At 33.9% G+C, this 25,482-nt stretch overlaps 1 protein-coding gene across 1 annotated transcript; it reads right to left on the bottom strand.

Annotated features, from left to right (window-relative positions):
• Positions 1-620: 620 nt before the first annotated feature.
• LOC139497218 (protein ABHD13-like) lies at positions 621-16,721 on the bottom strand. Its single transcript, XM_071285344.1, has 7 exons — positions 16,331-16,721; positions 15,128-15,350; positions 13,999-14,099; positions 8,295-8,548; positions 4,195-4,299; positions 1,885-1,992; positions 621-1,468 (listed from the first exon to the last, which is right to left on the bottom strand). Exons 1-7 carry the CDS (start codon positions 16,566-16,568, stop codon positions 1,406-1,408), a joined length of 1,092 nt encoding a protein of 363 aa, XP_071141445.1. The 5' UTR covers positions 16,569-16,721; the 3' UTR covers positions 621-1,405.
• Between the last annotated feature and the right edge of the window lie 8,761 nt (positions 16,722-25,482).

The raw sequence follows: 25,482 nt of genomic DNA, 5'->3' as shown, positions 1-25,482 counted from the left end.
ATACTGCATGCCAAGTGTAGAAGCAGAAAAATCCAAATACCAATACCAAATCATTTGGTGAGACCCTGCCAGGGTTTAACAAACACTCAAAATTATCCAGCAGAGCACATCACTACCGAGGATGTTACTTGTAGGGTAAAATTTCAGCATACCTAATGAGAGTTTTTGCACATTATTAGAATCCTTCTATGTCACTAGATACCATATATATTAAGCAAACACAATCAGTCAATCAATTATTTTAGACATGGCTTGACATGAATATTTTTTACCTCGATTTTTAGACCATATATTGAGCCTTCAAGGAACTAGATAAGGATGATGCATCTTAGATCATCTTATAAAGTGCCACACACACTGGATTTAGAGAACTGTGTTGTTAGTTTTGAAATGGTTGTGTCTAAAAATCACATTTAATGATTACACAAATAAAGTTAAACATTTTTCATGAGTGGAAAATTAAGAAAATCAAAATCCTTTCAATATCCACACCTTTATATAGATATAGGAAGATGTGGTATAAGTGCCAATGAGACAACCTTCCATCCAAGTCACAATTATAAAAGTAAACCATCAGAAAACTGATAATATGCACAATATGAGATTTTTTTTTGTACCAATAAAAATCACAATTTTATTTATTTATAAATACTATCTTCATATACAATATGGTATTAAATAACAACAAATAATTAACAAATATAGAATTAAGATTTACCAACAATGCACTGCATCATTAGTATCATTAAATGATATGGATAGGACACATCAAAACTTGATTCATAACAGATAGGGTTTGACTTACCATTAAGAACAAGAATGTGTCCATAGTACAAAAATGCCCCACTCACACTTTTATTTTCTATGTAAAGTGGACTGTGAAATTGGGGTCAAAAATCTTATTTTGCATTTAAAGGACAAAGACCTTATCACAGGGAACATGTGTTCTCAGTTTCAAGTTGATCGGACTTCAACCATCAAATGTAAACACATTAAATATGTGGCTTGGTAATTGTTCTTAAATTCATATGCATGTTTCCAAATGACAAAAGGGAGATAACCCAAACAATTTATTGGTTGAATTTTCAATCCTAGAGCAGAGCTATCATCCACCTTCTGGAGGTCAAGGAACTTTGGCTCCTCATTTCATTCAAAAATCCAGTATATTTCACAAATTTGTACTTTTATCAATTTGTAGTGAAAAATATTATCCATGTTTCAACTTTTAAACATCATTGCTACAAATGTTATGCATACACTATTTTTTATATCTTTTGGTGCTGAGGCAGTTCACAAAATATCTTATTACAAGATTGCCATGATCATTGTAATATCTGCCATCTTCACTGTTGTCATGGTAACTATGATGCTCATTACACGGTTGTCATGGTAACAATGATGCTCATTACACAGTTGTCATATTAACCATAGTTTCTGTGTCTGTTTCAAATGATCTTGTTCTTAAAACCTATAAAAAAAATATGGAATTACTACTAATAGTTTTTTTGGTAACTTTATGGTATATTTCATTGAAACAGTAACCCAACAATGCAAAAAATTGAATAGTAGAAGTTTCTACTTTTTCGATAGATTATTAGTCCCCTACTGGCAAATTGTAAGGGGACTATAGATTTGCACACCATCGGTCTGGCTGTCTGTACAACAGTCAGTACGGCAAATCAGTTTTCCACACTATTTTTCTTCAGATATTGATTTGATATTTGGGTGTATTGTTTTATCATGACGAGTTACAGATCAAGATTGAATTTTGTTCTATATGATGATTTTGTGGAGTTATATATGGTCCTTGGACATACAAAATTCTTTTAGTTCTCAACATTATTTAAGAGAGAAAACTTATGGCCTGATTAATGACCTTTTTACCTCATTAACAAAATTAATAATAGCCTGATAGTATCCTTGAGACATCCAAGTCTCATTATGTGTTCCTCCAGGGAATCGTACAATTCTTTTCTTTTTACTGCCAGATACCTGTGTATAAACAAAAAAATAACTCAATAAATCATAACAAAAAGGGCATTGACAATAAAGTTGATAAAGGAAATAGGGAATGTGTCAAAGCGAAAACAACCCGACAATAGAGCAGGCAACAGCAGAAGGTCACCAATGGGTCTTCAATGTAGGGAGAAACTCCCTCACCCGGAGTCGTCCTTCAGCTGGCCCCTTAAAAAATATGTATACTAGTACAGTGATAATGGACGTCCTACTAAACTCCGAATGTTGATTTTGTTTTACAAATACAGAAACAATAAGCAATAAACTGTTCTAACATAGAGACCGTAATGCAACCTAATTTGGCAGATACTTTATTTCACGTTTAGTCCTTTCTAGCTCATTTCATGGCGATTTAAATGCAGTATTTTCAAATTTACTTGATGTAGTTAAATAAAGACCTAAGTTTTACTAATATATTTATACAGTATGTCTAGCTGGTTGTCTAAAAATTGTGATAAAGAGAATCTGATGGACAGCAACATTGCTGATAAACTCGAGGTTGCTGGACCATAATATAGAGAGCAGTGCATACAAATGATCATCAAACTTGGATGTTCTTTCTGATAGTAATGCAACTTTATATCAAATATCAATGATCTATCACAAGAAGTTTCGATCAAGCAGAAAACTTAACATTGAAAATTGGTAATTGATGGTAATGAAACTTCATAGAAAAAAAATATCAGTCAATCACAAGAATTTCCATGACAATTGTTGATACTAACAACAAAGACACCAGTAAAGTAATGCCCATGTATTGCTATATCACCTATGTAGGAAGAATTTTATCTTGTTTTTACTTTTACAGATAGAGAAAGTTTACAAATTGGTCAATATTAGACATATAATTCTGTGAAATCAACTTCTACCAGTAATAATACTAAAATATTTGATAACAAGATATGTTAAAGTATCAGACAAAATTAACAACTTCTGACCCATTAAGCCATATGATGTCATCACCAAATCATAAGACATCCTAATTTTGCACACCTTCGAATAATGGAAAAAATAAATTTTGACAGATTTGTTATGCTAAATCTTAATAATTTTTGCTTGAAAAGACATTAGCTACATTATGGTATTGGCCAGGACCACTATATTTTTGTGTTAGGGTGTGTATCTGACCCATAAACATCTTAGTATAACAAATTTATTTAGGTTAAATGGCGTGGCCAACTTTTTTCAAATACATTACAGTGACCTAAAGTTGTTAACTTCCATGTCATTTGGTCTCTGGTGGAGATTTGGCAATTATGCTACATCTTCTTATTTTTATATTTACAAACGATTTGTTTTCTTTACTTATTTTTCATTATACATGTAATCTATAAATACTCAAGCAAATTGCAGTTCATTTCATTTACTTTACAAAAAGGTTGCTACAGACATTTAAGTATATTTTCATATCTTGGGAACTGCCCTAATTTTATTATAACTACTTTTTACAGAAAACTAATGAGTTCCAACCGTTTGTAAGCTGTTCATGCTGTTAAATGGGTGTCTCAAATGTTTTTTTGTTAATTGAATTTTTTGTCCAATTATCCATTTTTTTAATGAATAGACATCTTTTAAGACAGATAGCACATAGTTCTCAAGGGGGATAATTAATATCCTTTTCCAAAGTTTTACATAAAAGGATTACAAAATTTGTTTTAAATACTCTTTAATAAAAGTTTAGACAAACAAATGCTATTTTAGTTGTAGCAGCCAAGTTGGTTAAATGATTTGATCTGATTTGTTTTTTTGGTGTTTAATGCCACTTTTAAGCACTGCTTTTGGGCTATTTAGTGGCTGCCAGTTTTTATTAGTGGAGAAAGCCGGAGTACCCTGAGAAATCCACCCCTTTGATAGGAAAACTGATAATCCCAGTGAATTACGATTGAAGTCAAGCGCACCAGCACGAGCTGGGTTCAAACTCACAACCTAAGTGTTGACCGGCTAGTGATTACAGTAGTACAATGTAACTACATAGATCACTCTGCCACCAAGACCCCAGTTGGTTAGATGAAAATGATTTTCAATATCTATAAGTAGATTCCCTTAGACTAAATAAAGTTTCAGGTAGCAATGAGATTTCAGTTGATAGTTTTTACAAAATTCAAATGACAAGGGGATATCCCATGTTCATTAATGTCAAGTCAGTTTAATATTGTGCAATTGATAAGAACCTCTTACCGTATGTAGAGTATCCATCATTCTGGGCGGTATAAGACTATCAGATAAACCTGATAAAAATAATGTTGGTACTTTGATAGTAGGTAACCTAGATATAGACCTGTACTGAAAAGAAAGCAAAGAAATCATTTGATCAGTAACAACAATTGCAATGAATAATGGAATCTTTTGTAAAAGAGATGCAATTAGTTAGTCTTATTTGCTTTTTTTTTTATATTTCAGTACAATTTCATGTTTTGGAGTTATTGGTAAATATGTATCTCGTTACTTGTTTTTTTAGACTGTTGTGTTTTACTGTTTTACACTACCGGTAGTCATTGTTGGGGACTTTTATAGCTTGCTCTTTATATCTGTAAACCACTTATACCGTAAAACTCAATTTGCCAAATATCAAATTGTTCCTTTATATAGATGGTGAGTTGTTTAAACAAAGCAGTTGTATAATAAAGTGTCAAATCTGTTCAGTTGTAATACCTCATATCTGTTTGTTTGTTAGTGAAGACCTATTAATTCATATTCATTTCTTATTCATACTTTATAAAAATGTAATTATATAGAATCTAGAGTACATTTTATTTAGCTGTGTTGAAGACCAATTAGTTGCCTTCAGCTGTGTTCATCTTTGGTCAGGTTGTAGTCTCTTTAACACATTCACCATTTCCATTCTCAATTTGATTTAATGTTTAATTGAAATAACAATAAAAATGTAAATATAACACAATTATCCAGACATATATACATGTACTGTAAGTTCATAAATATCTAAGTGGCCTGTTCAAAAGAAAATTTTATAAAATAGCAATAATATTTATTTATTGGGCTGTCAGGAAAATCTGCATATAAATATATATGTATTAAATTCAGAATGCAAGTTCTTATTATTGCTCCATGTATTTTCACACAATCGCATTATTGGTCATAATAAACAATAAGCAATAATTTACCAGGTTTGTAATACATGTATGAGCAACACAAGGGCAGGGTTGGCAAAGTATTACCCGCCCGGGTTTTACTGGGCGGGAAAAACCTGGGTTTTCCGGGCTGGGCAATACTTCCAGAAACAGGTAATACTGGGCAATATGAATTTTTAAGCTTATTTCAACACAAAATAATAAAGACTTGTTGTAGTTTCATATTATTATAGTTAAATATATACATTTTATACAGATAACCATTGAGAGTCATTTCTAGCAGATTAAAAATTCAAGTTCGTTCCTTCTCCACTTAAATTCTATGTAGGCAAAATGCAAGATTTGCCCAATTCCTTGTTAATTTTGAAGCTTTGTTTCAATAATCTAAACATTTTATTGCAGTGTTTATGAGGATTGTAAATTAAATTGCTATATATGCAATTATGATTGCTAAACAAACACCCTAGAGGTCTTGTCATTAACCCTTACAGAAATGAAAAGGCTGATTATTGTTATATAAACATATCTGTGTTCTAATCTGAATAATTACTTATTAATGAGTTTTGTACATTTGTACTTTCTTACATGTAATTGTTAATTACTTTATACTAGCTATATTTAGTTGAAGAAAACAATCTCAGAGTTGTTAGAATAATTCTTTCTCAAATGTATACATTTGTACATGCATGTATCATAAGACTCAAACAAGTAAACTTATTTATAATTAACTAGAGGCTCTCAAGAGCCTGTATCGCTCACCTGATTCTACTTGGGTTTTTGAAATCATATGAAAAAATATAAAATTTGGCTAAAAGTGACAACACAACCTCATTGATAAGGAAAGGAACATGTTTAATTTCATTCAAAAGTCCCCCACTGGCGGCCATCTTGGATGGCGGATCGGCTACAAAGTAACAACACTTGGTCAGCACCTCATAAGGAACATTCATGCCATGTTTGGTTTTATTCCATTCAGTGGCTCTCTAAAAGAAGTCATTTGTATGCATTTCCCATAGGGTCCTATGTTAAACTAAGTCCCCTGCTGGCGGCCATCTTGGATGATGGATCTGCTACAAAGTAACAACACTTGGTCAGCACCTCATAAGGAACATTCATGCAATGTTTAGTTTTATTCCATTCAGTGGTTCTCTAAAAGAAGTCATTTGTATGCATTTCCAATAGGGTCCTATGTTAAACTAAGTCCCTGCTGGCGGCCATCTTGGATAATGGATCGGCTACAAAGTAACAACACTTGGTCAGCACCACATTAGGAACATTCATGCCATGTTTGATTTCATTCCATTCAGTGGTTCTCTAAAAGAAGTCATTTGTATGCATTTCCCATAGGGTCCTATGTTAAACTAAGTCCCATGCTGGCGGCCATCTTGGATGATGGATGGGCTACAAAGTAACAACACATGGTCAGCACGGCATAAGGAACATTCATGCAATGTTTGGTTTCATTCCATTCAGTTGTTCTCTAAAAGAAGTCATTTGTATGCATTTCCCATAGGGTCCTATGTTAAACTAAGTCCCCCGCTGGCGTCCATCTTGGATAATGGATTGGCTACAAAGTAACAACACTTGGTCAGCACCACATTAGGAACATTCATGCCATGTTTGATTTCATTCCATTCAGTGGTTCTCTAAAAGAAGTCATTTGTATGCATTTCCCATAGGGTCCTATGTTAAACTAAGTCCCCCGCTGGCGGCCATCTTGGATGATGGATTGGCTACAAAGTAACAACACTTGGTCAGCACTCCATAAGGAACATTCATGCTATGTTTGGTTTCATTCCATTTAGTGGTTCTCTAGAAGAAGTCATTTGTATGCATTTCCCATAGGGTCCTATGTTAAACTAAGTCCCCCGCTGGCGGCCATCTTGGATGATGGATCGGCTACAAAGTAACAACACTTGGTCAGCACTCCATAAGGAACATTCATGCTATGTTTGGTTTCATTCCATTTAGTGGTTCTCTAGAAGAAGTCATTTGTATGCATTTCCCATAGGGTCCTATGTTAAACTAAGTCCCCCGCTGGCGGCCATCTTGGATGATGGATCGGCTACAAAGTAACAACACTTGGTCAGCACCCCATAAGGAACATTCATGCTATGTTTGGTTTTATTCCATTCAGTGGTTCTCTAAAAGAAGTCATTTGTATGCATTTCCCATAGGGTCCTATGTTAAACTAAGTTCCCGGCTGGCGGCCATCTTGGATGATGGATCGGCAACAAAGTAACAACACTTGGTCAGCACCTCATAAGGAACATTCATGCCATGTTTGGTTTCATTCAATTCAGTGGTTCTCTAAAAGAAGTCATTTGTATGCATTTCCCATAGGGTCCTATGTTAAACTAAGTCCCCGGCTAGCAGCCATCTTGGATGATGGATCGGCAACAAAGTAACAACACTTGGTCAGTACCTCATAAGGAACATTCATGCCATGTTTGGTTTCATTCCATTCAGTGGTTCTCTAAAAGAAGTCATTTGTATGCATTTCCCATAGGGTCCTATGTTAAACTAAGTCCCCCGCTGGCGGCCATCTTGGATGATGGATCGGCTACAAAGTAACAACACTTGGTCAGCACCTCATAAGGAACATTCATGCCATGTTTGGTTCCATTCCATTCAGTGGTTCTCTAGAAGAAGTTCAAAATGTAAAAAGTTAACGACGACGACGTTGACGGACGACGACGGACGACGACGACGGACGCCAAGTGGTGAGAAAAGCTCACTTGGCCCTTCGGGCCAGGTGAGCTAAAAATAGGTTTATATATATCTTAAATGTATTGTATTTGTGTTTGATTACTGAATCCTTTTTAAAATTCTGTCCAGTACCTTATATTACCCAGTATTGCCCAGTATTACCCAGTAAAACCCAGGTTTTCCCAGTATTTCCCACTGGGCTGGACAATACTCATAAAACCCAGGTTTTTGCCAAACACTGCACAAGGGTGCCACAGATGGAGCAGGATCTGCTTACCCTTCCGGAGCACCATAAACACTTCCAGTTTATGGTGGGGTTCCTATTGCTTAGTCTTTAGTTTTCTTATGTCTTGTGCACTACTATTTGTCTGTTTGTCTTTTCCTTTTTTAGCCATGGCGCTGTCAGTTTATTTTTTATCTTTGAGTTTAAATGTCCCTCTGGAATGTTTTGCCCATCTTTTAGTGTTATTTTGTACTTACTTTAGCTTTGACTAATATATCTGGTAAATATTTTAAAAATGGAAAATCAAATAATGTTCTTGCTATATCAGGTAATGATGAAAATGTATTCTCTATCATTAATACAGCTATATGACGTTCATATAATGATTGTGATGCTAAATGTACAGCTACAGCGCCTCCTAGTGAGCGTCCAAACACTATTAATTTGTTACGGTCTATATCAGTCCTTTTTAATAAAAAATCCATAGCTGCCTCTGCATCTTTGTATAAACCTGAAATAGAGAGAAAGAAATGGTTGATTGATTGGTGTTAAACACCATTCTCAGCACTATTGCGTCATTTTTTATTTGTAGAGGAAGTCTGAGTGCCTGGATAGAACAGTGGCTGTTGATAGGAAAACTAACAATCATAGAATAAAATTGAGAATGGAAATGGGGAATGTGCCAAAGAGACAACAACCCGACCATAGAAAAAAACAACAGCAGAAGGTCACCAACAGGTCTTCAATGTAGCAAGAAATTCCTGCACATAGACCATTCTATCTGTCCTATTGGTAGATATATAGGTAAATTGCAGATAAAAACCAGGTGCTCCGCAGGGCGCAGCTTTATACGACCGCAGAGGTCGAACCCTGAACAGTTGGGGCAAGTATGGACAAAACATTCAAGCATGATACAGCTCTGAATTTGGATTGTGATCAAATTTTTGACATTACATGTTTTTTTTTTACACAAAACAAATGCCAAGATTTTACAAATCAATTAAAGATTTCTTCTTCAAACTTTTTAAATCTAAAATTAAATAGTTGACACAGCATAGGTTTCTGACACAGAATGAATGTGGTCTAATGAACTTAAAAGGTTTTTTTTGCCTTTGAGCAAATCACTATGCTGTTGAATATTAATCCTCTCAAAAAAATGTTTGAAGAAATTTTCTTTTTATCTATGAAATCTGAAATGAGAAAAATTTAACCCCCCCCCCCCTTTTTTTTCACATCCCCGTTTCCCTTTTTCAAAACTGATATCAATTCAAATTTCTAATGGAGTTTGCAACAATAACTACTCATTTAAATACATCATAAAATATTAAGATGTAAAAAAACTGCTTGTTATCACTGAATGGTAAAGATTATTTAAATTTATCAGTTGGTAGTAAAAAGTGTATATACATTGTATATTGTATATTGTATATAACAAAGATTTAAGTTGATTCTGGACAAAGAAAGATAACTCCAATTAAAAAAAATTCTTGCTATTGCACAAATAGGATATTTCTTGCTTACTATTCTGGACAAAGAAAGATAACTCTAATTAAAAAAAAATTTGCTATTTCACAATATTGTGCAATTAGATATTTCTTGCCATTGCACAATACTGTGCAATTGAAAAGACTTGCTATTGCACAATACTTAATATAATAATTTTAGATCCTGATTTGGACCAACTTGAAAACTGGGCCCATAATCAAAAATCTAAGTACATGTTTAGATTCAGCATATCAAAGAGGCCCAAGAATTCAATTTTTGTTAAAATCAAACTTAGTTTAATTTTGGACCCTTTGGACTTTAATGTAGAATTTGAAATTTGAAAACAGGACCAAAAATGAAGAATCTACATACACAGTTAGATTTGGCATATCAAAGAACCCCAAGGATTCAATTTTTGATGAAATCAAACAAAGTTTAATTTTGGACCCTTTGGACCTTAATGTAGACCAATTTGAAAACTGGACCAAAAAAACTTCAATAATCAAGAATCTAAGTACATTTTTAGATTCAACATATCAAAGAACCCAACCGATTCATTTTTTGTCAAAATCAAACTAAGTTTAATTTTGGACCCTTTGGACCTTAATGTAGACCAATTTGAAAACGGGACCAAAAGTTGAGAATCTACATATACAGTTAGATTCGGCATATCAAAGAACCCCAATTATTCAATTTTGATGAAATCAAACAAAGTTTAATTTTGGACCCTTTGGGCCCCTTTTTCCTAAACTGTTGGGACCAAAACTCCCAAAATCAATACCAACCTTCCTTTTATGGTCATAAGCCTTGTGTTTAAATTTCATAGATTTGTATTTACTTATACTAACATTATAGTGCGAAAACCAAAAAAAATGCTTATTTGGGTCCCTTTTTGGCCCCTAATTCCTAATCTGTTGGGTCCTAAACTCCCAAAATAAATACCAACCTTCCTTTTGTGGTCATAAACATTGTGTTTAAATTTCATAGATTTCCATTTACTTAACCTAAGGTTATTGTGCAAAAACCAAGAAAAATGCTTATTTGGGCCCTTTATTGGCCCCTTATTCCTAAACTATTGAAACCAAAACTCCCAAAATCAATCCCAATCTTTCTTTTGTGGTCATAAACCTTGTGTCAAAATTTCATAGATTTCTATTAACTTAAACTAAAGTTATGGTGCGAAAACCAAGAAAATGCTTATTTGGGCCCTTTTTGGCCCCTTATTCCTAAAATGTTGGGACCAAAACTCCCAAAATCAATACCAACCTTCCTTTTATGGTCATAAACCTTGTGTTAAAATTTCATAGATTTCTATTCACTTTTACTAAAGTTAGAGTGCGAAAACTAAAAGTATTCGGACGCCGGACGACGACGACGATGACGACGACGACGCAGACGCCAACGTGATAGCAATATACGACGAAAATTTTTTCAAAATTTGCGGTCGTATAAAAAATCTTCAATACCCTAGTATTTTATAGAACAGCCCTTAGCTTTACCTGCAACTAATTCTGTGTGTGTGTGGTTTTTTTTGTTGAAGGGGGGGGGGGGGGGGGGTCTCAAGTACCAGATTTGTGTATTTTGTGCCTTTAGATCTAGTACAGAATTTGTTCAACAAGTTGGTAAGTTTGCTGAAGTATTGCAATTGAACACAACAAAAAGAGGTTATTTTGTTTGTTCGTTGGTGGATAACGTCACTTTCAGATAACTTGGCTATGTGATGCCCCTTTTTTAGCTCACCTGTCCCGAAGTGAGCTTATGCCATCACTTGGCGTCCGTCGTCGTCTGTCGTCGTAAACTATTTCAAGAATCTTCTCCTCTGAAACTACTGGGCCAAATACTTTCAGATGAATCAGACAACCCGTTGTTGGGTTGCTGCCCCTGAATTGGTAATTTTAAGGAAATTTTGCTGTTTTTGGTTATTATCTTGAATATTATTATAGATAGAGATAAACTGTAAACAGGAATAATGTTCAGCAAAGTAAGATTTACAAATAAGTCAACATGACGGAAATGGTCAGTTGACCCCTTTAGGAGTTATTGCCCTTTATAGTCAATTTTTAACCATTTTTCGTAAATCTTAGTAATCTTTTACAAAAATCTTCTCCTCTGAAACTACTGGGCCAAATACTTCCAAACTTTAACTGAATGTTCCTTAGGGTATCTAGTTTGTAAATTGTATCCGAAGTTATGCTCTATCAACAAACATGGTCGCCATTGCTAAAAATAGAACATAGGGGTCAAATGCAGTTTTTGGCTTATAACTCAAAAACCAAAGCATTTAGAGCAAATCTGACGTGTAATATTGTTTATCAGGTCAAGATCTATCTGCCATGAAATTTTCAGATGAATCAGACAACCTGTTGTTGGGTTGCTGCCCCTGAATTGATAATTTTAAGTAAATTTTGCTGTTTTTGTTTATTATCTTGAATATAATTATAGATAGAAATAAACTGTAAACAGCAATAATGTTCAGCAAAGTAAGATCTTCAATTAAGTCAATTTGACCAAAATTGTCAATTGACCCCTTAAGGAGTTATTGCCCTTTAAAGACTTTTTTCACAATTTGTTCATCATGTTGACTTACTTTAAAAAATCTTCTCCTTTGAAACTGCTGTATCAATTTCAGCCAAACTTAGGCTAAATGAGTTTCAGAGTATCTAGTATAAATTTTATATTTTATTTCCTTGTATGTCAAGAAACATAGCTCCTATGGCTAAAATAGAACATAGGAGAAAATTATTATTTTTTTTGGCTTTTGAAGAAAATAGGACGATCCAAAAAACATTTAAATAAATTGAAAAGCCAAAATAATCATTGATGAGAGATTTAACCAAAAGAATTAAGGTGAGCGATTCAGGCTCTTGAGAGCCTCTTGTTTAATTGGTGAAGGAAGCCAGACTCGAGTAACCAAAGAACCTCCAACCTTCAGCAATAATCAGGCCTCGACAATAGCGCTTGTCCGATTGTCCAGTACCAGAGGGAAAAAAGGTCGGACAAGTAAAAGCTGTATCAAGCTTGTCCGTCGGGACAAGTACATTATTATTCTGCAGAAAATAAATTTATAAACAAAAAACAAAAGAAAACAAATATTAATTTGACATGCTTCTGTATTCTGTTTATTCAAATGCAAAGCCTCTTTCTTCAACATGTTTACTAGCAATTTAACTGGTTCTTTGTCATGTACTTTTTAACAGGTATACTATTCTCGGAAACCAGTCTTACTGATCAGAATCAATGATGCGCTTTGTACATGTAGGTAAGGTAACTTTACAGGACAGTTGTCACCTCAAAAGATTCAGCTCAAAGTTTAATAGACAGTTTGGCACCATAGAAGACATATTTAGTCGACATGATTGATAGACAGTTTGACATGGCAGGAGACATTTCGGGACCAAGACAAAACAGTACCTCATTTTGCTACCTTATTCTGTTCCTTATAATAAATACCATACTGGTATTTTTTTTTCAATTTTTTTTTATTTGCCATAAATTTCACAAAATCATATTTGATCATAAGGAGAGAGAAAAAAACAATACTTGTAGCTGTTAATTTCTGTGTAATTTGGTCTCTTGCACTGCAGAGAGTTGTCTCATTGGCAATCACACCTTATGATGGCTTATCTTATTTTATTAATTGCATTTGAATAAGCTTTTTCAACTTAAAAAAAAAACAGGATACAAACCCAATGAGTGTACATTGGCCTATCAGATGGTGCCTCATGTTTAGAGTCTGATGAGACTGGCATTGATGAAAACTAGAACCTAATTCCTGTGACATGACTAGTTTTGCAGTTTTACTTGACTCATAGTTTTGAAAAGTATTTCAAAAGAAATAAATCAAATTCTGTTATATTTTTTAAATTCGTTTTGCTCCTTTTTTCAACTAAAAATGTAAAAAGGTTATTCATGTTATTTTTCATAGAAATTTTTTGGACAAGTAACAATTTCATTTGGACAAGTCAATTTTGGTATATACTTGTCCTACAGGACAAGTTGAAAATTTTTTTATTGTAGAGGCCTGAATAATACTGGCAATCCTTGTAAATCTTAATCAGAGTCCAACATTCTAACATGCATCCTCAGTAGACTGTTGACGAACTTAGCACCTGATGTTGTCTCAACCCTCCTTAATACAGACTTTGATAACAAAATGATAAACTATTGTTTAACTTTATTAGAAGAAAAGGACAGATAGAAAAATAGTTTATCATACTCTGGATTTTTTTGTTTTGGTAAAAATCAACTCTTATACATGTACTTTCTAATATATTAAACTCCCTCACTTGGAGAACCTTCACTCTTACTATAAGCTCTTACTCTACTAACAAATATTATTCTTAATACATTGTTTTAATACTTGCTGATGTATTTACCTCCTTCGCTTGGAGAACCTTCACTCTTACCATAACCTCTGTACTCTACTAACATATATTATTTTTTATACATTGTTTAAATACTTGCTGCTGTACTTACCTCCTTCGCTTGGAGAACCTTCACTCTTACCATAACCTCTGTACTCTACTAACAAAATGTTGTATTTACACTGTTCAAATAATGCATGAGTATTCATCAACCTGAAATCAAAAACAAAACATATACAGACTTCAATGACAGAAGTAAAATTTATATATAAACAAACAATTTGAAATTAAATTCTCAAGATAACAGAATGTAAGCTTTTTATCTAAGGGAGCTACCATTTGATTTTTATGGGGGGGCTAGGATGAAATTTGAAAAAAATAGGCAGGACAGGAGTTTTAAGTAAAAAAAAAAAGGCAGGATGAGACACTTTGCAAAAAAAAAAGGCAGGATGACAATTTAGGTAAAAAAAGTCAGGATAAACTAATAAAAAAAAAGGCAGGACAGAGATTACAACTAAAAAAAAAATGCAGGACAAAATTTTTCATCCTAGCCCCCCCCCCCCCCCTCATAAAAATCAAATGGTAGCTCCCTTAAACTTCATCTGAAGAAAAAAAATTGTAGAAGGACAATTTCACTTTACCCAAAAAACTAGTTAAATCTTTCTACATGTTCTATGTGTGTATGCTCCTGTACAAAGTCAATTATTTCATCACCAGATATCATCTCCCAAGTTTTTAAGTCTATTTGAACCTAGTGTGAGAGATTGGGTCATACCTTACAAGTGCTTGTCAAATGGTCAGGACTCTCCTATATCTTTTAATTTGCTTATATTGTTGAGTGACCTACATTTCTCTTCTTCCAATATATTGTACATTGACATGTTCTTTTTTATTTAAGGAATGACTGTAAATTGTGTCTATGATATGATAAACAAAAGGATGTCAGCCAACCAGAAGACGTGTTACATCCAAAATAAAATTATTAGCTATTGTTGTTAAGTTGCATTAACTTTAATTTTTTCTCTCTGTTTTTTAGCTAATATTTGGAGTTGCCGAGTCCTAAATGTCTTTTCTTCCAATATACTTTTTGATAAGGTATTATTGTTGAGATGCTGTGACCTACATATATTTTCATCATACATTGTAACTTAAGTTCTATATAATGACCTTGACATGTACTTTTTAAAGTTTCATGATATAGCTTCAATTGAAGAACAATAACATGTTTGATCTTAACAAACCTGTGTCCAACATTACCAGCATTTCCATGGAAATAAATAATGGTTGGAACGTTTGGCTTTGGATGTTTCACTAAAACTAAGTTGATTTTCACTCCATCACTAGTATTCACAAAGTGGTTTTCATATGGCATTTGATAGGCATTTGGTAACATAACATAAAGTCTAGAGTTTGGTGGCTGCTCTGGGTAATATAATAACATGTCCTGTGCGTTGAAAAATATACCTGTAAATAAAAGTAGGATATCAAAATATATAACAACATATATCCTATGGATTGAAAAATACATCTTTACAACATGTACAAGTTAGTTTGTTAAATTGAATGGTAAACTAATGGATATAATCATGAAATATATGTACAATTTATCATCTATGCATTAAAATTAACCAGATAAAAAAAACACAGCTGCAATTTCTGTCATTGTCTGTGTATTAGTCAATTGAAATATTAAAAGTATTTTTGGTAACCACTTTCCTTGTCAAAGGATAGATTTGAATGTTCTCACATTAAGGAGATAAATGAAATATACTGACAAAAAGTTACGGTAACTGGTCCACGACCAGTACACATAGATGTAGGATTTTATTTGAAAAGACAGGGTAAAAGTCTTAAAATAGAAAATGATATATATTAGCATGGCTAAATTTAATATTCCTTTAATAGTAACTTCTAAAAATAAATTGACACCTAATCACCTCAAGAAAATACCTTTCTTTAAAATATATAATTTAAAAAAAGCAGTGTAAGGGAGGTAATCCAACATACAGAACATTTTACTTTAAATGTGTTTGCGATTACCTCCCCTACACTGTTTTTAAATTGTCCATTATTCATTAACCAGGAAACACTTGTTTTCCCCCTTATTGCCCCTAAATCCTTTACAGTTTCAGCCATAAACCCCCAAAGTCAATCCGAAGCATCCCATAGTGGTATGAAAACTTGTGATATAATTATTGTCTGGAAGTTTCTAGAAAAATGCACTTTTTTGGCCACTAATTCCTAAATTGTTAGGACCATTTATAACCCCTATTTATCAATCCCAACCTTCCTCTTGTTGTGTTTAAATTTCTATTTACTTATAATGTATACTAAAGTTATTGTCACGAACCCCAAACCAAATGTCTACAGATGATGCGTACTACCATGACGCAACATATGCGCTACTAATATACATGTATGATGGCAGTATTTAAACAAATTACCTATCACAGCCACTATAAAAAATCCTAAAGCAATCAAGGCGCCAGTGAACCAATATACCAAAAACAATATTAGTAAAGCTGAACTACACAACTTCCAAAATCTTGCTGCAACTGCCACACAGATTCTGACTAGAAATCGGACGATCTGTAGTTTTCTTCCCATCTTTGACCTGGTTGCAGAATCAGTTGTCGATTTCTCTGAATGAAGATCTTTTGCTATTTCAACATTTTTACTCATACTAAAAAGATACTATACTAAAATTTTATATTGTTTTTAAATTTCAGATTTGAAAGGAAGATATATAGTTAGACACTTTCAGTTTTGTAACTTTAGGAAACATTCCACGTCGTCCATATTGAAACAGTAACCATTCGGAAGTAAACGTATTTGAAAAGTCTAGAGTTGCATGGTGAATGCGTTCTGATATTTGTGTTTAGCATGCTTTGCAATGTTTCGAGCTTGAACACAAAACCTCATCTTCGCTAGCCAAAGGTTATGACCCACCCCCTTTCTCTTGATTTGACAAAACATGAGGCTACTATAACACAAGTAGTCTGAGACAAAACTTGAAAAAATTTGGAAGTCAATTTAACAAACCTATCAACAAAAGATGAGTGCCCTGTTTTTTTTTCTCAAAAAAGGTTGTTTAGGAATTTAATATTGTATTATATCATGTATATATCTATGGGATAACCTAACAAACCGCAGTGGTGGATCCAAGTGGGTTAGGGTTGGACCCCCCTTTTTGTTTACGATCAATCCATTTGAAGTTGACCTATGAGTTGACCCTTCTCTTCCTTTTTCCTGGGTTATGAACCTCTTAAAAAAATATTTTGTTATGAATTTTTAAGCATACTGTAGATGGCTCACCTGTTTTTTTTTTTTTATTTATTGTTTGCTAGCATTTATTGTTTATAAAAGTCATAAACAACCTTTAAATTCAAAAATAAAACCTATAGTGCTGAGTCACTTAAGTCGAGCACACCTTAAAATATGTACTTGAATTGGTTCATATTTGTATTTGTTTAAAAAATATCTAAATTTGTAGACTTGTTTTAAGGAAATCATTTCTAGCACTGCATGATTTCATCTTATATTTATCAAGTACCGAAATTGCCAAATATGAGAGTACAAGGGAAAAGGCTTTGGATGTTCTATAAAAAAAAATCCATATGTTTTATCATTGAAAGAACACAAGGGTTCACAATTCTTAAGCCTGGATCAAGACAGAACCCGCGTAGGAGCGTAAAGAAAATCTTATCGAGTAAATTATCTAATTTAATCAATCATAATGACAAATATCGGGAAAATAAAACTGCATGTATGTAAACAAAATGGTCCAACTTTATGATCAGTATCCGAGAAAAAACAAGGCTTAAAACAGGCTTAAAGTTAACAGATTTTGTTAGATTAAAAAAAAATGATTTTTTGGGATCGTGAAAGATTCGGGTTCCCCATTTTGATGATCGCGAAAGATCTGTTGCCACTTATTTGTTATTGCAAATTAGGTTACATGTTAGTTAACCTGACGACCCAGTGGCGGATCCAGTGGGGGGGGGGGGGGGGGGTTCCGGGGTGCGCACCCCCCCTTTATTTTTGCCGATCAATGCATTTGTATCGGGACATATGTTTTGCACCCCCCCCCTTTGCCCTGTTTGCCCCTGGGTTAGCACCCGCCCTTTCGAAAATTCCTGCATCCGCCCCTGCGACCATAACTGGGATCCAGAAGTCAAAACGTGATTCTAGGCCTATGACTATAAAATTAATGAAAACCAGAGCACATGACACAAACTTTAATAATGATCTAGTAATTACAAGTATTAAGATTAATAAAGAAGTACAGACGATGTATGAAAATCTTTTAAAAGGATTTTTTCTACGAAAGATGAAATAATGTTGATATCTGCAATTTTGGCAAAAGTGATACAGACGCAAAAGAAACAAGTGTTATGTACAGTTCATCCGTTTCTTGTCACGACCACAGAAAAAAAAAAATGCACCAAAAACAAGGCTCTGGTTTTGTAACGATTGCTAAGCATTTTGAGGTTATTGAATGTGAAAATGATAGGATATTTTTATAAAAAGTTTTAATTAGAATGTCGATTTTTTTATAAGATTTTGCATTATTCTATTTGGCCGCATTTTATTCAAGGTTATGTTTGTCGTTCTGAAATTGTTTAACATCTCCCCCCTTATTTGATTGGTATCGTGTTTATACTGTGTCATAGATCAAATTCATTTGTTCAGTGTATATTCAATTGTTTGTATTAATATGTCTTTTGATTGAGTTAATCCATTTCAATTGATATTTTATAGTGTCTTTCTATGTTGTGATGTACATTATTGGTTTACGTACTGAGGGTGAAAGTTGGAACATATCAAAACGTTAAAATGTGCTGCATGTGATTGCACTTGTCCAAAGTCACGAACCGATGTCCAGTGGCTGTCGTTTGCATGTTGATGTTCAAAAGTGTTTTAGTTTTCCCGTTTGAATGGTTTTACACTAGTCATTTTTGGGACCATAATAGGTTGCTGTGATTGAGCCAAAACTCCGTGTTGAAGACCGTACTGCGACCTATAATGGGTTTACTTTTACAAATTGTGATTTAGGGAGCTACCATTTGATTTTTATGGGGGGGCTAGGATGAAATTTGAAAAAAATAGGCAGGACAGGAGTTTTGAGTAAAAAAAAAGGCAGGATGAGAAACTTGTTAAAAAAAAAGGCAGGATGACAATTTGTGTAAAAAAAGTCAGGATAAACTAGTAAAAAAAAAGGCAGGACCGAATAGAGTAAAAAATAAAAAGGCAGGACAGAGATTACAACTAAAAAAAAAAAGCAGGACAAAATTTTTCATCCTAGCCCCCCCATAAAAATCAAATGGTAGCTCCCTTAGATACAGAGTTTTCTCATTGGCACTCATACCACATCTTCTTATATCTATTTGCTGAATATACTGTATAGTTTTTAAAATGACTAAACCCCTAACGGGAAGGATTGTACCTGATGTTCATATGATGAAATCATAATCTTTCAATCAGTTTAATTGAAGTCTGAAGCTGGCATGTCAGTTAACTGCTAGTAGTCTGTTGTTATTTATGTATTATTGTCATTTTGTTTATTTTCTTTGGTTACATCTTCTGACATCAAACTCGGACTTCTCTTGAACCGAATTTTAAATGTGCGTATTGTTATGCGTTTACTTTTCTACATTGGTTAGAGGTATAGGGGGAAGGTTGAGATCTCATAAACATGTTTAACCCCGCCGCATTTTTGCGCCTGTCCCAAGTCAGGAGCCTCTGGCCTTTAGTCTTGTATTGTTTTAATTTTAGTTTCTTGTGTACAATTTGGAAATTAGTATGGCGTTCATTATCACTGATCTAGTATATATTTGTTTAGGGGCCAACAATAACTACTCATTTAAATACATCATAAAATATTAAAATGTAAAAAAAGTGCTTGTTATCACTGAATGGTAAAGATTGTTTTAATTTATCAGTTGGTTAGTTATAGTGCTAAAACCAAGAAAATGCTTATTTGGGCCCTTTTTGGCCCCTAATCCCTAAACTGTTGGAACCAAAACTCCTAACATCAATCCCAACCTTCCTTTTGTGGTCATAAACCTTGTGTTTAAATTTCATAGATTTCTATTTACTTATACTAAAGTTATAGTGCGAAAACCAAATGTCTCCGGACGACGACGCAAACGACGACGCCAACGTGATACCAATATACGACCAAAAAATTTTCAATTTTTGCGGTCGTATAAAAATTAGTCCATTTATAAGAAAATTACGAAAAAAAATTTTGTTTTTCAAAATTTACTTCTATTAAAATACTATCTTATGATCATAAACAAGTTTCTGTCCAAATCGAGGATAGTTTAAGAAAGTTTTTAAAAATTTTTAAAACTTGAACCATAGAGTGAATGTAATGTTTCCTGGCAGAAAAACTAAGTCCATTTAGGCTAAGGGTCAACAAAAAAACTTTTGATTTTGCCATTTGATTGGGACTTTCCTATTTTGAATTTTCCTCGGAGTTCAGTATTTTTGTGATTTTACTTTTTGTAAGTAAAAAACGGAAAAAATGGAATTCAATTTTTACAAAATTTACTTCTGGATACTATCTTATGAACATAAACAAGCTTCTGTCCAAGTTTGGTAGAAATCAAGGTTAGTTTAAGAAAGTTAAAATTTCAAAAACTTTAACCACAGAGTGAATATTTCTGGACGCCGCCGACGGGATGTAGGATCGCTATGTCTCGCTTTTTCGACAAGGCTCGAAAAAAAATGGGAAATGCGTCCATGGGACACATATGATGCCCCTAAGCCATATCACAAGGTCATAAAGGGACATAACGGAAGAATGGAATAAAAAGCTTCGCTAACACAAAATAAATGCGGTGAAAGATCTTGATAAAGTGATTTGCTGATCGCAGCCTGGTACGACCACAGATGTCGAATCCTGAAGAGTTTGAGCCAATTTGGACACACTATTTATGCTTGATACTGTCTGAACTTGGATTGTGAACATTTATACAAGTTTCTGACACAAAATAAAAGTGGTCAAATATCTTACAAATCTTTTGTGCAATATTGTGCATTGAAGATTTTTGGTGAAACTTTAAAAAAACAAGAGGCTCTCAAGAGCCTGAATCGCTCACCTGAATTTTTTTGGTTTAATCTCTCATCAATGATTATTTGAGCTTTTCAATTTATTTAAATGTTCTTTGAATCGTCCTATTTTCTTCAAAAGCAAAAAAAAATCATTTTCTCCTATGTTCTATTTTAGCCATAGGAGCTATGTTTCTTGACATACAAGGAAATGAAATATAAAATTTATACTAGATACTCTGAAACTCTGAAACTCTGAAACTCATTTAGCCTAAGTTTGGCTGAAATTGATACAGCAGTTTCATAAGAGAAGATTTTTTAAAGTAAGTCAACATGATGAACAAATTGTGAAAAAAGTCTTTAAAGGGCAATAACTCCTAAAGAGGTCAATTGACAATTTTGGTCAAATTGACTTATTTGTAGATCTTACTTTGCTGATCATATTTGCTGTTTACAGTTTATCTTTATCTATAATAATATTCAAGATAATGACCAAAAACTGCAAAATTTCCTTAAAATTACCAATTAAGTGGCAGCAACCCAACAATTGGATGTTTGATTCATCTGAAAATTTCAGGGCTGATAGATATTGACCTAATGAACATTTTTACTCCATGTCAGATTTGCTCTTAATGCTTTCGTTTTTGAGATATAAGCCAAAAACTGCATTTGACCCCTATGTTCTATTTTAAGTAACGGCGGCCATGTTTTTTGACGGATCAAAAATCAAAGCACACACTTTGTGCAGGATAATCTAAGGAACAACCATGCTAAGTTTTAACCAAATCCATTCAGTAGTTTCAGAGGAGAAGATTTTTTAAAGTTAGCAAATATGATGAACAAATTGTGAAAAATTGTCATTAAAGGACAATAACCCCTTAAGGGGTCAATTGACAATTTTGGTCATATTAACTTATTTGTAGATCTTACTTTGCTGATCTTTTTTGCTGTTTACAGTTTATCTTTATCTATAATAATATTCAAGATAATGACCAAAAACTGCAAAATTTCCTTAAAATTACCAATTAAGTGGCAGCAACCCAACAATTGGATGTTTGATTCATCTGAAATTTTCAGGGCTGATAGATATTGATCTAATGAACATTTTTACTCCATGTCAGATTTGCTCTTAATGCTTTCGTTTTTGAGATATAAGCCAAAAACTGCATTTGACCCCTATGTTCTATTTTAAGTAACGGCGGCCATGTTTTTTGACGGATCAAAAATCAAAGCACACACTTTGTGCAGGATAATCTAAGAAACAACCATGCTAAGTTTTAACCAAATCCATTCAGTAGTTTCAGAGGAGAAGATTTTTTAAAGTTAGCAAATATGATGAACAAATTGTGAAAAATTGTCATTAAAGGACAATAACCCCTTAAGGGGTCAATTGACAATTTTGGTCATATTAACTTATTTGTAGATCTTACTTTGCTGATCTTTTTTGCTGTTTACAGTTTATCTTTATCTATAATAATATTCAAGATAATGACCAAAAACTGCAAAATTTCCTTAAAATTACCAATTAAGTGGCAGCAACCCAACAATGGTTTGTTTGATTCATCTGAAAATTTCAGGGCTGATAGATCTTGACCTAATGAACATTTTTACCCCATGTCAGATTTGCTCTAAATGCTTTCGTTTTTGAGATATAAGCCAAAAACTGCATTTGACCCCTATGTTCTATTTTAAGTAACGGCGGCCATGTTTTTTGACGGATCAAAAATCGAAGCGCACATTTTGTGCAGGATATACTAAGGAACAATCATGTTAAGTTTCATTCAAATCCATTCAGTAGTTTCAGAGGAGAAGATGTTTGAAAAATTGTTAACGACGACGACGACGTCGACGACGACGACGTCGACGACGACGACGACGACGGACGCCAAGTGATGAGAAAAGCTCACATGGCCTTTTAGGCCAGGTGAGCTAAAAATTGAAATTTGATAATTTTTTTTTATTCAAACCCCTCCTTTAGGGTATGGAACCTTGCAGTGTAATTTAGAGAGATCATTAAAATTAAACTCAAGTTATTGTCTGGAAACTACAAAAATGCTTGTTTTTGCCCCAAATCTCTGCATGTTATGGGCAATTACCCGGAATTCAATCAAAGCACTGCCTTTGTGATATGGAACATTGTAGTAAAATGTCAGAGAGGTTCATACACTTTCACACAAGTCATTGTCTGGAAACTACAAAAATGCTTGTTTTTGGCCCTCTATTCCTACACTGTTGGCACCATAACCCCCAAAATATATCCCAACATTCTACTTGTGGTATAATTTTTGGGCAATCGAAATACTTTAACACAAGTTGTTATCCTGAATTTGCTGAAACTAGAAAAATGCTTGTTTTGGGCCTTATTCCTTAACAGTTGGGACGATCATCCCAACCTTCCTATTGTGGTTTGGAACCTTGTAAAAAATTTAATAGAGATCCATTCACTTTATCTTTTAGTTATTGTCCAGAAACCAAATGTGTCTTCAGACGACGACACCATAGCATTATACCAACCCAAATTTTTTTTGCGGTCTTATAAAGTGACACTTCACAAATTTTGTGTATAAGTTTCATAACATTTGGTTGAGGCAAACTCAAGTTATAGAACAGAAACGAAACATTCAAATTTTTCCATTTGTAAAGGGGCATGACTCTAGAACAGTCAAAGTGACACTGTCAAAAATCAATCTTGATCTGCACTGTGTGTAAGTTTCATAATATTTGGTTGAGGCAAACTTGAGTGAGATAACAGAAACTAAAAATTTTGTAATGTTTCCATCAAAAAAGGTTCATAACTCTAAAACGGTAGTGATACTACCTTTATTCAAACTCGATCTGTGTTTTGTGGTAATAAACAGTGTACAAGTTTCAGAACATTTGGTTGAGGCAAACTTAAGTTAGAGAAAGGAAACCAATTTTAGGACATGTGCAAGTACAGACAAGGGTTTAACTTACAGACGATTCAATTGAGTGTGTAAGCAAAGGGAATATCTTTGGTCAGCTTGCTTGCTAGCTGAACGGTGAAGTCATTATTAGGTCAGAAACACTACCCTCCTTTCAAAGTAGACTACCGGTAGTCCTACATACAGATAGATTGGTTATCTGTCAGACTAGTCTACTCTTATAAAGGAGGGTAGTTTACCCAAGATAATGACTTTCTTGGTTCAGCTAGCAAGCAAGCTAACCAAAGATATTACCTTGGACTACATACTCAATGGAATCGACTGTAATGCCCCATCCACTATGGCGAGGGCATAGAAAGTCCTCTTCACAATTTGAAATCATTTTTGCATTTCTTCAGGACAGATGGGCTTAATGTAATGGTGAAGGGCACCAGATCCCCTGCAGAAAACCACAGAGTTTTGGTAGTTAAAAACTGACAAACCTAGTCCATGTAGATAGTGGAGTGTATATACTACAAGCTGGTTTCCAAATTGATTACCTGGGTTACCAGGCTGGTGATACAGTAAGTCATGTAAGTTGCAGTCTGCACCGTTAAGACACTAGTCCAATGCCAAAGACTAGTAAATATAGATCCCAACCTTCCTTTAGTGGTATTGAACCTTCTTATAAATTTTATAGAGATCCATTCACTAAACAAAAGTTATTGTCCTGAAACTACACAAATGCTTATCTGGGCCCAACTTCCTAAACCATTGGGATGACAACACCAAAAATTAATTCAAACCTGTGGTATGAAACATTGTGGTACAATTTCAGAGCAATTAAAATACTTATACTCAAGATGACATCCTGAAAGTATAAAAATGCTTGTTTATGGCCCCCAATTCCAAAACGGTTGGGACCATCATCCCCAAAATCAATCCCAGCCTTCCTTTTGTGGTATTGAACCTTCTTAATAGATTGATTCACTTAAACTAAAAGTTATTGTCCGGAAACCAATTTTTTTTTGCAGTCGTATAAAAGGTATTGGCACAGACTGAATTTTTATAAACTGAGTTTTACTGAGTGTATTGCTATGCGTTTCTTTATTCTACATTGGCTAGAGGTATAGGGCATCAGGGGGAGGGTTGAGATCTTATAAAACATGTTTAACCCTGCCACACAGTGCCTGTCCCAAGTCAGGAGCCTCTGGTCTTTGTTAGTCTTGTGTGTTTTTAATTTAAGTTCTTTTATTTGTTTCAGAGTTCAGTGTGACGTCCATTTTCATTGAACTAGTACACAATTTTATTTAGGGGCAAGCTGAGGATGACCTCCAATTGTCAGATTTTCTAGCTGCTGCAATTAAGACCCATTGGTGGCCTCGGCTGTTGTTTGCTCTTTGACATATTACGCATTTCTATTCTTAAATTTAACTAAGACCACTGCAACTTTAATGAAAAGATGATCTCTGCATTACGTTTCACCATTATAATGGACCTTGCCTTGTTTTATTTTAAAACTGTAAACATAATACTTCTTCCGTCTTGGCTTCATCTTTATATCTAATGAGAAATTTTAAGCTGATATATTATTCCTTTAAAATAAGACAGCTCAATGTGTTTTTTTCAATTGTTTTGAGTGAACAAATAAAACAGAG

The sequence above is a fragment of the Mytilus edulis genome, chromosome 12 (genome assembly GCF_963676685.1).
Source record: "Mytilus edulis chromosome 12, xbMytEdul2.2, whole genome shotgun sequence".
NCBI lineage: Eukaryota > Metazoa > Mollusca > Bivalvia > Mytilida > Mytilidae > Mytilus > Mytilus edulis.
Note: the sequence above shows the minus strand (reverse complement) of the source record. Positions and strands in the feature narration are given on the sequence as shown.